This window comes from Egretta garzetta, unplaced genomic scaffold (assembly GCF_000687185.1).
Source record: "Egretta garzetta isolate BGI_Z169 unplaced genomic scaffold, ASM68718v1 scaffold209, whole genome shotgun sequence".
NCBI lineage: Eukaryota > Metazoa > Chordata > Aves > Pelecaniformes > Ardeidae > Egretta > Egretta garzetta.
In genome coordinates, this window is record NW_009260839.1 from 3,781,226 (window position 1) to 3,795,376 (window position 14,151).

Below are 14,151 nucleotides of genomic sequence, written 5' to 3' on the forward strand. Positions count from 1 at the left end.
CAGTTGGGTGGTAGATCACAGCTGAAAGCAGAGCTGAGACATGAGTCTCCAGCAGACAGAGGGGAGGAAGAGGGCGGTGAAGCCCTTCCTCCATCCCCCCCCGCACACACCCGCCAACTTTCCAGCGTCCGCCTGCCCGGAGGGACCACTTCAAAAGAGGAGAGTGGGTTGAGGTTGTGGTGTTTCCACTGGCAGTGATGATCGGTGACTTTTGTGATGTGGATCCCTGTCCAGCAAGCTCTGGACTGGGATAACTCAACAGCCAGGAGGGCTGCCTGGTGGTGGGTTGGAGTGGGGCTGTAATCCGGAGGGATCAGTTACACTGGGGAAGAGGTGAGTCCACAGAGCAATGGTGGGAACCAGAGGGAGAAGAGAAATGGTTATGGAAAGAGAAAATCCTCTGGAAAGTTAGCAATCTGTGGGAATGTGGGATTTTTCTCCCTGGTGTTGGATGGAAGCCTTGTGAAAACCGTGGTTTCAAAGGAGAGAAATCATCAAATTCCTACTTCCCGTGTATCTCAGCAGGTCTGACCAGCCGCAGGATGCTCGGCTGTTGAGATGGGAAGTTGCTGTATGCAACCCCCTTACCTCCAATCCACCCTTTTTCAATTTAAAGCTTTTTTTAGCCATAGCAGAGAGTTTCTGGAATAAGCCTGGGGAAGTCTGAAGAGCTGGGCACAAAGCCACTGCTGAGTCAAGGCATTCAGCTGCTGACTCTCCTCCTCCCCAGCTGCATTTCGGCTCTGTGACGGGATGCGGGAGCCCAGGTTAACTCCACAGTGAAGCAAGATCCTAAGTGGTTTAACAGTTGTCCACAATGTACAAGGAGGGCACGCTGGGGAAGGAGCCATCATTGTGCTGCTTCCCAGGGGCTCCTGAGCTGCTGTCCAGGTACCCCTGGCCGTGAGAAGTCTCTTCAATTAAAAGCATCTTTCATTGTTTTCTTTTTGGTAGCTGAGCATCCCATCATATATAAGACACTTAAAGTTGTTGTTTTGAACCTTTTAGCTTATGAACCCAATTTTTTTTTTCCAGTGGGGTCACAGGCACCTGTAAAGCAAATGTACTATCTCTTAAGATGCTTAAAAGATGTCCTTGAGCACTCCTCCTTGCTCCCTGTGGGGGCTGTGGATTCACAGTTTAAAAGCTTCTGGCTTCAGGAGGTCCTAGTGTCTTTAAAAGGTGTAAATTCCTCTTCTATAAAATATCTTCATCCTTATGTTCTGGGTCTGTTGGTCCAGCAGGTCTCCTGCAAAGGGAGGCAGGGCTGAAAGGCTGGCATGGGCTCCCTGGCTGCCCAGGCAGCACGTGGAGGCTTAGCGTGGGGTTGGGGTGGGCAGCAGTCCCGGCACCAGCACTCTCCAAAGGCTCGTTAAGGGCTCACGACCTCTACACGAGCAGATGACAGCGGAGGCGGAGCCCGTGTCTCAGCAGAGACTGCGCCACCTGGGGTTACATCTGTGCCCCTCCTGCCTTTGGGGACCCCAGCTGAGGTTTTGCCAGTGAAGCTGCTCCTCCCCACTGGCTGAGGTTGCTTGGCTTTCCCAGCCGCTACCACCCAAATAGGTGTACTGGGAGTGGTGCTTTCCAACTGCCGGGTGGGCCGTGGGGGGGTGGGAACCAGCGAAACCCCACATCTGGCTTGCCTGGTCTGCAGATGGATGAGAAACCTCCTCCTGCCACCACTGAGCAAACACCCTCTGGGAAGGGGACTGTGCACGTGGCTTGGGCTGCTGCCTCCTGGTTGAGCTGATCTTCAAAGCCGTTTGTGTGAAGTGGGAGCGGGTGGCTTTCCCTGCTGCTGTCTCGGCCAGTGGCCTTGCTGCGGGACTGTGCTCTGCTTTAGAAGGTGGCCTCTGGGGCTTGGTCCTCTCCTGGCGGGAAGGCACCCCGGGCAGGCGGGGGGATGTCCCTCTGGCCTTGGCCTGCTAATGCAGCAGGTCCCTGCTCCAGCTTCCCAGCACCCCCAGGCCTTGGGGGCTGCAGCTTCTGCTGCTGTGGTTTATGGTTATACACCCCAAAGATGCTGAAAATGGAGAGAGAAAGCGCTGAGGAGCTACATTTTCATTCCAGCGATGTTTTCCAGCTCTGGCACTGAGCTGTAGGCAGGGGCAAAGCCTCCCTGAGGATTTTGATCCAAGGTACTGGTCTGTGCTTTACTTCTGCCTGCTGGGAAGGGTGAGCAGCGCTCAGGGCCAGGGTCTCTCTGTGGTGGCCTGGAGCCCACGCAGTGTTTGCCACCACATGGCAGGAGCTGGAGAGGTTTGTTTGCACTCTCAGCAAAAGTTTTGCTGCAGTTTCCACACCCCCGGCAGAGGGGCTGCCTCTCCTCCCCTCCTTCTCCCAGTTTACTGGAGAATGGCTCCTTTTCTCCATCCTCCCACAAGCCTGGTGTGCCAGCGCTCCTTGTTCCCCTGGGGCACCAGCAAAATGTCACTGTCACTTTGGCTGCTGCATGGGGCTGCAGCATTGCAGCTCCGCTGGGCAAACACACCCCGGGGCAAACTCCACTTGAAGCAGGGCCACTGACGGCAGCCAAAGCCTGGGACAGCTTTTAAAAATTATTTTCTTCCTTCCTTTATGTATGTGCAGACACCTTCTGAGCTCACATCCTAAAAAAATCCTGCTATTTCTCTCTGTGGCTAAAGGGAGAGGATTTTGGAGTGTTTCAAGGGCAGTTCAGCTCTGCTGCTGTGGATGTTTTCCTTGCTGGGGTGGAGGACCAAGTGCAGAGGGAGTAACCCTGCTCTTCCCTGCTGTGCGCCAGGGGAAGCATTGCTGCTGGGAGGAGGAGGATGGGCAGAATCCCAGTTCCGCTGAATCAGCAAAGGGCCGGCCGGCCGTGATGGCTGGGGGCTGCCTGTGCTCTCTGGGCTGGAAGGTGCATGATAATGAGCTGGGACCTGACCAGATGAGGAAGCGTATGCTGCTAACGAGGTTATGCCTGTAGCAACTTCAGCAGCTCGTCGTTATTCTATTAATACTGAAGCCCCGGTGATGCACAGCAAGGTGGGGGTGGCACCAGCAGTCGCAGTAATGAATTGCTTCCCGCACGCAGAGTGACAGTGACTCCAGGCAGGCACCAGCCCCAATAAATCAGGGAAGGGAGAACTGGGCTATAATGAGAATCAGCCCTGATGTGGTCTGACTGTGCCAGCTTGTCTCCCGTATGGGCTAATTGAAAGGTTCTGCTTGGGGCCACAATGCTGGCAGCCATCGGTGGGTTTCAGTTTGGTCCAAAGTGCCAGAAGAAGACACTGGGCAGAACCATGTTTCCATCATTGTAGCAGGGACCAAATCTGTTCCTTTCCCTGGTTTCCATAAATTGGAAGTGCAAACTCATAGCTAGTGTCTTCCAGAAGCAAGTCGCTTCTCTTCCTGCTTTCCCATGGCTTTTTGTGTGCTTACCTTTCCTTGTAGTTGAGCTGTGCCAGGAGAAAACGTTTTCCTTGTGCGGTGTTTGGGGGGTAACAGGGGCATGAACTCCTGGGCCAGGTGACAGGGGATTTAATAGAAAAGGGGGCAGCTCAGGTCCCTGCTCCAAGGTGGAGTGGCTGGCCCATCTAGGAAGCCATTCCAGGAGCTTTTGCCGGTAAACTAGAGATCCCTGAGATGATGGATGTTGGTTTGGATAAGGGTGCCTGCTGCCTTGTGGCTTTTGAGCTGTGTCCCGCTATCCAGACAAATTACAGCTTGTATAATGAATCGTTTGTTTTGCAGTTCTGCTGGTGCCTACGTGCAGATTCACCAGGAGCTCGGGCTAGATCTCAGCTCCAAAATAGTGGTCTCCTTTACTCTCTGCTGGGAACTGTCTTTCCTAGATGACAGCAGACAGAGGGCTTGAATCCACTCTGCAAACATATGCTTTGTGCCAGTGCAAGCCCCGTGCATGGACAGAGCACTTGATTTTCTGTGCTAACAGGGCAGCTTTCTGAGCCTGAAGGGGCAGCTTGGCCAACTCTCCGGTGGTTAAACACAGGGCTAGCACCAGCACTACAGCATGGGGGACAGGGGCTCCATTCAGTGCTCGGTGGAGCATTTGCTAAACATCAGTTCTCCCAAACAAGAGCTCTGTTGTACCCCAGTTCTTGGTCTCTCTTGCTTGCATAAACTTTGCTAACATCTCCAGCCTTGCTCAATACTTACAAGATGAACCACCTCCTGATAGCTATTTTGATGGCATTACTGTATTACAGAAGGGGGTTTTTTTTTGCAAGAGCTAAATTTTTTCTGCGGGAGGTGTTTTCTTGGAATGGTGACCTCAGTTCCATCTCATCTTGCACGTTGGTGGTGGCTCCTGTGCGGTTGGCTTAGCAGCAGCTGGAGTTACCTTCCTTACATTGGTGCTCCACTGTCCCTCTCCAGCCCTGTGGGCTGGCAGTGGTCAGGGCTGTGGGGCAGCAGGGGTGGTGCTGGGGTCCCTGAGCCGCCTGTCGGGACACCTTCCTCCCACGAGTCCCCCTGCAAGGTGTGCTCTTCTGCGTGGCAGCCTCAGAGCCACCTCCCTGCAGCACGCCACAGTTTGCCTCGCTTACAGCCACCAGGCGTGAGTGCCTTAGGGAAGAGTTTAAGGTCAAGCAAGCTTGTAACGGTTCTTCTCGAGACACTGCCCTAGCCTTTAGGGTTTTCCTGGTTTTATAATTAATGTTTTTTAATTAATATTCCTTTCCTGAATGATGAGCCCATAAGCCCATGAAGACTTTCAGTGTCCGCAATATCCTGCAGTAAGGAGTTTAACAGCTCACCTACATATTGCTGAAGAACAGTCAGATTCTGGTTGTTCTGAACCTGCCTCCCAAGCTGTTAGCTTTGCCTCGTGCCCTCGCCGCAGCCTTGTGCTCCCCATCTCTCCTTCCCATCACTGGATCCGGAGGGATGCTGTCTGTACGCTAGAGAAGATGCTTGAGAAACCTGACTCTTTTCCTGAAAACAAGTGGCATGGGGGATTTTTAATTGGTGCTAAGAGTTCTCCATGTGTAAAAGTTTCCTTTCAGGATTGCACTGGGGGATTATTAGGTTCTTGAAGGACACCGAACTGAGCCTACTGCACCCCGAGACTGTCGTGTTGGCCCAGTGCTTTAAGTGAAACCCTGGCCACACGGGAACCCTTGACTTCAGTGTTCCTGACAAGAAAGTCCTGGGAAACAGCTGGAGAACTGGTCCTGGGTTTTGGCACCTGGGGAGCTCTGTAGGGCTGGTTGGTGGCACAACAGTCATAGCTGTGTATCGGTGCCTTGTGACTGTGCTGTGGCTGCCTGGTTCTTCTGCACAGCCTGGCTGTTGTGGGGGTGAGAGCTAAATGAGTTTCGCAGTGGAAGGTGGAGAGGCCTTTCCTTCTTCTCTTCTTCTGGAGCCACCGGTTTCCAGGAAGCCGTGCATGCAAGCTCTGCTGCCTGCCTTTCTCTGGTCCACCGGGAACGGAGGAGGAGGAGATGCTGCCGGGAGTTACTGCTGTTTCCTGTCTTGTCTGAGCTCTTGTCCCCTCTGGGGTGGGGAGCTGGGGCTGCTGGTCTTCAGATCTGCAGCTCTTTGTATCTGTGCCAGGAACAAGCCAGCAGCAAAGTGAAATTGCAGCTCTTTCCTTACCCCCTTGCTCAGACGGAGCAGCCGGTGGAAGGAAAGAGGGGGAAGAGCCACAGTAACACGTTTAGCAGATGGCAGGAGAAAAACAACAGTTATTTCCATCAGCACCCTCCTGTCAGCATGAGGGTGCCATGCCCACCCGCTGATCTCCAGCATGTTCATCTGGCCTTGCTTCGCTTCCCTTCCCTGCTGTACCACTGAGCTGGGGTAAACTTCATGGGGCTTACTGATAAACTCTGGTTTAGCTCTGCACTGTGGTCTCCATTTAGAAATGTCTTTGGGATGCTGTGTCCAGTCCATTGGTCTCTGCACCTGGGACATGGTTTTCAGGTCTTTGCACAGTTCTGTGAATTTAACAGTCTCCAGTTTCTAGATAACAATGTCCCATTTGTTTCTAGTCCATCTTTGTTGCATTTCATTTGATTTTATTGATAGCTCCGTGGATGACTACCAGAGGTTTAAGGTGCAAAGGGAAGGGGGGACTGGGAGGATAAGGCATTGAGAGCAAAACACATTGCCAGGATGGGTGAGCAGTCTTTGAAGGCAGCCAAGTCCCAGCATCACCCCATCACCCTAGGGGGATAAAATGTCTGCAGTAATTATGGTCTGAAAACGCAGATAAGCTTGAAAGAGAACAAAGTGTAGCCCAGCACTGGCTTTCTTGCTGAGCATGGAGGGATTTCTCTGCTTGGCCTGAAAACAAAGGGGAGGGAGGGGAAAAGATTGTTTTGCTGGTGGACTTGATAAGCAGATGAAGGGACTCCTGGGGTCCATCTGGGCTGGTCCAGCTGCCTTTCCAAACAGTGATCAGGCAGCTCGAAGCCTCCAGAGGGTCCCCCTACCACCAGGTGAATGTTTTCTTCCTTGGAGGCTCCAGTGCCTGCTCTGTGCTTGTTACTCTTCCTGGAAGTAACAAGGATTGATGCATGTCTCCTGGTTCCAGAGTATTTCATCTTGGCGAGATGGTCTTGATCTGCCATGAATGTGAGTCTGAGGAGCGGGGAAAGCAGGTGCCTCCGTAAGCGGACAGGGAGCAGGTTACCATCACCCCACACCACAGCAGCATTTCAGGGCCACAGTGGTGAATTATGTGAAAGTGTTGAGAGCCTTTTTGTAGCAACAGGGACCGCTGTGGTTGGGCTGGGGACAGAGCTGGTGCATTTGTTTGGGTTTCAGGCTGGTTGGGTGTCTTGGTTTGTTACCCGTGATATTCTGAGGCTTTTCTGGGCCCATATTTGCTTTGATTTGGTGTTTGTTTTTTAATCATGAAATGCCTGAGATTTCATTGTGCCTGAAGAGGGTTGTGCTTGTGCCCTGGGTTTGAGGCTGTTCAGCGACCATGTTTCTTGGCAACATTCAGATACGAGAAGGGACCCAGGACCTGTGGTTTCTAACCCATCTCATCAGCAGTGTGGCCAGTGCTGGCCGTAGCAAGAGGGCTTGGGCTGAAGCTACCTCATTGCCTCCTCATAACCACCAATAGCTCCTGCTTGCTCTGTCCCAGAGGTGCCTTTTTCTGCTGTACAGCCCTGGTGTTCATCCTCTCTACAACAATTTAATGACTTGTTCTGCTTTGGGGTATAAACGTTTGCCCATTCCCCAACCACTTCCCATCCTTGTCCCTGAGAGAGGTGCAGGACACGGAGGAATTTCAGTATTTCCCTCTTTGTTTGTCTTCAAAGTGGTGCCCACTTCTGTAGGAGCTGTGGTCTGTGCTGGGAGCAGTGCTGGGGATTTGGGCTTCCCCAGCTCCTGACCCTGCTGCCAGATTGTCCCAATCCACCCACCTTCGCCAAGTGACATGGTGGGAGTTGTGGCTGTCAGACCAAGCCATGGAGGAGCCCAGGCCAGCAACCGAGCCTCACCCTGGGAAAGACAAAAGCATTAAATTACTGAGTGGGGGGAGAAGAAATGGGCTGTTTGCAAGGCGGGTGATGCCCCATGTCACCCATGGGGACGTTAGTTGGTTGAGGGAGGTCAGTGGCCTCATCGGGGCCAGCGCTGCTGTGCTTTCCTGTGTGGGTTTGTCATTTGGATAACAACCAACCCAACTACCCCATCCTTCTGCTGACTCTCTTCCTTCTCTTTTACAGGGAGCCCATTGGAAAGAAGAGGTCTGGTAAGGACTCCTTTCCTCTCTGACGCTTCCACCAGCTCCTTTCACCCACAGCCAGGGTCTCCTGGAGTGGGACAAGGGTCCAGCCCCATGGTGGGCCAACCCTTGGCTGTACTCCCTGATGGGGTGTGGGGCTTCCCCACATGGTGTGCCCCCTCCGTCCACCCAGGGATTCACTGCAACATCCAAGTCCCGGTCTCGCATCCCCCTGCGCCTCCGGTGGCGCTCCCAAAGGTGGGATGGATGCCTGCAGCTCTCCAAGCTGCGCTGGCCTCCCTGCTCACTCATTAACTGAGTCATTGCCACCGTTGCTGCCACCCCCTGTTCGTTCCCCTGCCCCGCCCTGCCTCATGCCTTGTCTCCCATCATTTTGTTCCTCCATCAGGGTTTATCCAGAGAACGGCCTCTTTCCTGCAGAGAGGTAGTAACAGCCGCTCGCTACCTGGCCCTTGCTCTTGCTTTGCCTTTTGCCGGGGGACACCTGCTCGGGCTGGGTGGGAAGGCCCCTTGCAAGAAGCTGCCACATCCCCCGTAGCTTTCTGCAGTGGCTGGCGGACACAGGGCAGTGGTGGAGAGGAGGTACGGCAGGGTCAGGACTGGCGCTTGGCTATCAGTACAGCTCCGCATGCAGGGGCTGTGTCACAGGTCCTGGGTGAAGGGCAAGGCTTGATCTGCAGCCAGGAGGATGGGGATGAAAAATTTCCCAAGTTGGAAGGAGGGTCTCAGCTGCGTGGTGGTCAGCGTGAGGCTGAAAGCCTCCCAATGCAGCGGTATGTTCTGCTTTGTGATTGCACCAGCTGGGACCCTTTGGGTGGACAGCTGGATCTGGGATGCTCTACCCCTGCTCCTCAAGAGAGAGAAATCTCTGAAAGACTCTGTAGTTGGTGTTTTTTAGCAGTATCTGAGCTTCCCAGAAAGAGGAGAAGGAGAGGGGAAGAGCCTTCAGTCTGTGGATTAGGGAAGGCAGGCATCTTTCAGCTACTGGAGCCACAGAAGGTATAAAAATAGCATGAAGGTCTTTGGGAAGGAAGGTCTGAGTCTTGGCTGGATGGAGATTCTGCTGAAAGAGTTTGTGGAAAAGTTTTTGGCCTGAGAGTTGGCACTGCCAATAAGCTGTGTGAGCAAATTCACTTGTAGATGAGTGGGTTCCTCTCGGAGGAGAGAGAAAAGGTACAGGGGAGACTCAAAGACTTAATTCCACTTTCTTTTCTACTGGATCTGCAGGGCATCCCTGCCTCAAGAGTGATGGTGTCCCAGCCTCTTACCTGAGACTAGCAGTAAGATGTGTATGAAAAGCTCAGGTGTTGGCTGCTGCTCCTGGTTTTGCTCTGTCCCCACGGGCAGGTGCTCACGGGCTGGGTGCTCTCCTGATTGACTAGCTTGGGTTTAGCAGTATAGTTAAAACCTTCAGACAACATTTTCTTCTCAAACTCTGACTGCTGCAAGGTGTGTCTGTCATTTTATAGCTCTCATGAGCCATTTGCAAGCACAGACTGTGGTTTTTGTACTAGCTTTCTTGTGCCGAAGTGGTGGGTCTTCAGCTAGCTTTGGAAGCACAGAGAAGTCTCTGGCTGTGGGTGGAGGCAGAAGCAGGCTGCAATTTTTTTCCTTCTCCTCTCTTTTGATAAAACAGGTAAAATAAAGATACGATCTCCCTCATCTTGAGGACTTCTCTTGTGTGCTGGCTCAGCAGGAACGTTTGGTGAATAAGGGAAAGGGGTTATGTTTGCTTATGAGATCTGTGTGTGTTTAGATGACTTTGAACCCAGCCCACTTACGTTAGGCGAGAGAAAAGAAAACCTCTCTAGGGTTGAGGAGAAGGGGAAGGAAATTTCTGCTGCATAATTCAGTTCTTTGCGGGCAGAATTCAATTTAAGGATGCTGACGGCTAGAGAAGCAGGAGCTTTTCTCCTCTTTGTGTACACAGCTTCATCTTGCCTTCCTGCTGCAGGTTATGGACACCTTCATTCTGCCATCCTTATGGCATGGCGGGTTTATACATGACACAGGGATGTTGCTGAGGTTGAAGAGAAAATGCTCTTTGGAATGCTGTTTGCTTGGCGCTGTTGAGAGGGAAGGAACAGGGAGAGTTTGGGTAACATCTGAGCCAGAGCCTGCCCTGGCAGGGCAGGATGTGATGTTTTGCCCATGGCACCTAGCACATGTGCAGTAGCCACCAGGGAAAGATGTTTGCCTGCAGTGAGGTTTCAAAGGGCCGATGCCTCGTGCCAGATGTGTTGAGAGACTCCTCTCACTGTCTTGCATTTTCTGGCAGCAGAAACAGTTTGGTTCTGCTGCTGTCACCCTGAACCCTCTTCTACCTGGTGGAAGTCCCTGACCATTAAGCAGTTCCTCGAGCCAGGCCTGCTTTGAGGTAGCAAATATGCAGCAAGGCACAAAAAAGGCTCTTTGAATAGGGGATCTCCCTGAGGAAGGGGCAAGCAATAGCTATTCAGAAAGAAAACCAGCAAGAATTGTTTCTCAATTGCTTATTTCTCCCAGCATTGCCAGAGATGGGGAGAGCTGCTCTTCAGGAGAGCGTTGGAAGGAGGTCCCGAGCTCCTGGCACAGCAAGCCCTGTTTTGAAATGGGATTTAAGCAAACACTGGGAAGCAAAGGGGCTTAAAGTGCTGCCTGCCCTCAGCCTCACATGGTGACCAAGAGACTCAAGTGACATTTGCTGTTGCAAGGAGGGCCTGGTCTAAGTGAGCATTGGAAATAAAATCTGCTTCCTCTGCTGAGGGTTTTTGCTGGTATTTGTAATCCCGCATGTCTGTGAGCCTTAGGCATGGGCCCAGGCTCTGTATAGCCTGCAGCTTGCAGCTTCCCCTGGCTCTGAAGAGTGACTTGGCCACTGATTTAGGCACGTCTAAAAGTAGTCATCGTATCAGTCCCCAGGTCTGTTTTGAGCGTTTCTATTCACTCCTCCTCTCGCAGTTCAACAGAAAGCACAGATGGGGAGTCATGGGTTTGTCTCAGCACTGGCTTAGTGCAGGGGAACCTGAAACTGTCTCCTGAGTTTGTATTTGGGTGGAGCTGCCCAAGGAGGCTGGCAGAGAGTTCCAATATCCCCCTGCCAGTCTTATTTTAGATGCTCTCTTGTGCAGCCATGTCCCTTTTGCTCTGCTGTGTAATGTGCCTGCAATGGCATGGAGACCCCAAACCGAGGTATTCAGTCTAATGAGAGGCAGTGAAAACACAGCTGTCATACCCTACAGCAGCCATAGGGGGACCTTTCTAAAACTCCACTGGTGAATGGTATTTCCATGTGATTATTTTCCAGTTCTGGAAGAATCCCTGGAGAGATGAGAGGGCTTGCAAAGAGTACAGCGCAACATCTAGTGCTCATTTCATGAGAGAGCAGGCAGAAACTCACTTTTGCAGTACTGATCTTTACAATATCCTCAGGTCTGGGAGAGGAGGGACTGTCCTGAGAGCATGGGACAGATGAGCACAAGCCAGAGGACTAGGAGGAAGAAACATTAGCCAAAGCTGGATAAAGTATGACATTTTTGGAAGGTGCACTAGGCAGGGGCTAGAGTGTACAGCAAGGGCAGGCTTCAAAAACAAATACCTGTGCCCCCTCTTTTATTTCAGTCCTGAGCTCCTTGTTTCCCTCTGGAGGCATCAGTGTCCAAGCCCCATGAGAAAGTCCTTGCTTTTGGCACTGATACTGCAAAGCCTGAAATTGGAAAGGCTGGAAACGTTGCAAGCAACCCTGTATCTGTGAGATTTCCTACCTGGTTTTATATATCTTAACACTGGGTGATTGGCCAAGTTCCTAGTCAAACAAAACCTGCGACGATTTACGGGCTGACCCATCACTCATCTGTGGTGTGTCTTGAGAGCAAGGTCACTGCGCCCAGCAGTCCTGGGGTTGGCAGCTGGGGTGTGCCCTGCCTGGGGGCAGCTTCTGCCTGGCCCTGCCCGCAGCGCTGAATGCATCTCCCCGGCGGCTCTCCTGCATCCACGGCAAGCATCAGCTCTGCCAGCCCAGTCCAAGGACCTCAGTGGTCTCTTGACTCAAAGCACATCCCTCCTCTAGGCCACGTTTGTGTCAGTCTCACAAGCGAGGGGTGTTCAGGGTGCACAGTCTGTGCTCCTGCCAACAGCCGTCTGCAAAACTCGCTCTCTTGTGGGCTCTGGGCTGTACTAATGCTCCCTCCCCTCCCCAGCTGCAGAGCTTTAGTACTGTCTCGCATCCTAGCTGGTAAGGTTTACACCATTGCTATTTTAAAGAGACTAAGTCTGCCCATAAATAGGATGTTTTGTTGCTAACTCGAGTGTGTATTTTTGTGGTTGAGAACGATTATGCCAGGTGAAGGTGCTCCTGAAATTAACTCCTACTTCTTCCTCCAAGCTCAGTTTACCACTTCTGTTGCTGGTTTAATAGGTACATTGGAGGATCCAGAATTGCCTGATGAAACTACAAATAGCCTCAGAGCAATGGGTGTAATTATAGCGAGGGAGGCAGAAAGGGGAGCACTTCTCTCTTCCTGTAGCTGTTATTCTTCTCTCAGGGGCTGGGTAGATCCTCTGATCACTTTAAGCACGAACCTTTAATTGAGCTAGTAGAACAGATAGTCCTAGCATCCACCATTCACTTTAGAGGGCTATTTTTAATCCTGTCTGGTGCCCCACCTTTGGGCTTTGGCATGGAGGAAGCTTTCATTAGCGGTAACAGATCCTCTGCCCTTGGCCAGCTCACCTGGAGCTCTGCAGAGTGCTGTTTATAGCAGAATAACACAGACAATTTGCCTCCTCTTCCTTTAAATAAGACTGTCCTGAAGTTACATTGTTCATTTAAATCTTTGTTGTGGTCTTTCTTTCTCAGAACCAGTTTGAGAGTTTGTGACCTTGGGCACAGGAGAACTTCTTGGGGGGGGGGGGGGGGGGAGCAGAGCGTCCTAGGGTTGCTGAAGACCTGCTAGATCTTGTCCATCTCTACTCATTTCTCTTGATCTGCTCATTGCGGGGTTGTGCCCTGCAATAGGTCCCCCCATAAGAAAGATCTTTTGTCAGGCTGAGACCTCTCACCTGATGTTGCAGTGTAGGTGCATTTGCCCATAGAAACTTCTTCCTGATACCCAGCCTGAATTTGTCTTGGCTGCATTTTGCCGTTATATCCCAAGGGACCATCACTCTCTCTGTCATTTCTTTCTCACACCCTTTAGAGCCTGGGAGGTAATTGTCCCATGTATCTGCCGTGCCATAGCAGCTAGGTGGCTGGACCAGATGTGATTTCTCCCCTGACCCAAAAGTTGAGGCTCCCTGTACATGCACAGCCCCTGTAAATTTGACTGAACACCCATGATCAAGTGTGTGATTCTTTTGTATCACTCGTGCTGTAATAATGAACACTATCCCATTTCCAAAGCACTTGGCAGATATTGATTAATTCTTACCACACCTGGGGAGAACGGGGTAATATAACAGTGTCCTCATCTGACAGGTTGCGAAGCCACAAGACAAAGTTGGAGGCCAGAGCCAGGGCTTGGGGTGGAGGGGAGTCATTTCTGACACATTTTTGCTTCTTGGAGGCTTTTGGAGGCAGATGGGGGAGTGCTGCTGGTGCTCTGGGTAACCAAACGCCTCATGGCTGGTTTAGCAGGAGGCTGAGCCCAAGCGGACGCCCTGCTCGGCGGGGATGAGTCGGCTGGGGCTCGGCACTGAGCACGTGCAGTGTCTGCTCGGGTGGGCCTGCAAAGCCCTGGGTCACTTTGTGGTCTCCCTGCACACAGCAAACCTTGGTGCCTGTGTGGGAAAAGCGTGGCTTTGCTCGGTGCCCAGGGACAGCCTCGGGGCCGTGTTTCTAAAGCAGAGGCAGGCAGGAGCGGAAACCTCTGTTGCAGTGCTACCATAGCAAGCAACGCCAAGCAAAGGGGGTGCATCTGTATCCAGAGCACTCTCCGAAATGAAAATGTGCTTGCAAAATACCAGCCAGCCTTCCCCTGTTCTGCCCTGCCCTTAGCCCGCAGGGCTACCCACAGCCTGCCCAGCCCCTGCCGCAGCCCCCAGCTCTCCCCCCGCACCCGTCTCTCCTCCAGGCGATGGGGCCCTTTCTGGTCAAAGGAAAGCTTTGCTCCTGGTGAATCCTGCCCATTTGCTCCTCCTTTGGGTATTTTTTTTTTTGTTTCATCGTTGACATGAAATTGGGATCTCCAGCAGGAGGAGCAGCTGGAGGAGCTGAGCAGAGTTAGTGGAGCAAATAGCAGAGAGAGCAAACGGTGCTGGCGAGTTGTGAGAAGGCGGCTGAAATATAGAAGGTCAGTGGTGGCAGGGGGATGCTGCTCGGTCTTACAAATGCCCCTCCACCTGGCTGTCCAGGCTTTTCGGTCAGGACTGGCAAAACTCACTGCAGGTTGTGTGTATTGAGTTGGGGTCTGAGCTGGTCTGTGCGCTGGGGCAGCTGATGCCTGTGCACAGGAGACTGCCGCGAGCCCCCCGCAGCC

General features: G+C 52.4%; 1 protein-coding gene across 1 annotated transcript in view; it reads left to right on the top strand.

The window, feature by feature from the left end:
• Nucleotides 1–14,151, top strand: part of SH3PXD2B (SH3 and PX domains 2B) — an 82,643-nt gene that overhangs the window by 59,153 nt on the left and 9,339 nt on the right. Inside the window, exons 6-7 of the mRNA XM_035902487.1 lie at nucleotides 7,677–7,702; nucleotides 8,085–8,120. Coding sequence (XP_035758380.1) covers nucleotides 7,677–7,702; nucleotides 8,085–8,120 — 62 coding nt within the window. The remainder of the gene's footprint in view (nucleotides 1–7,676; nucleotides 7,703–8,084; nucleotides 8,121–14,151) is intronic.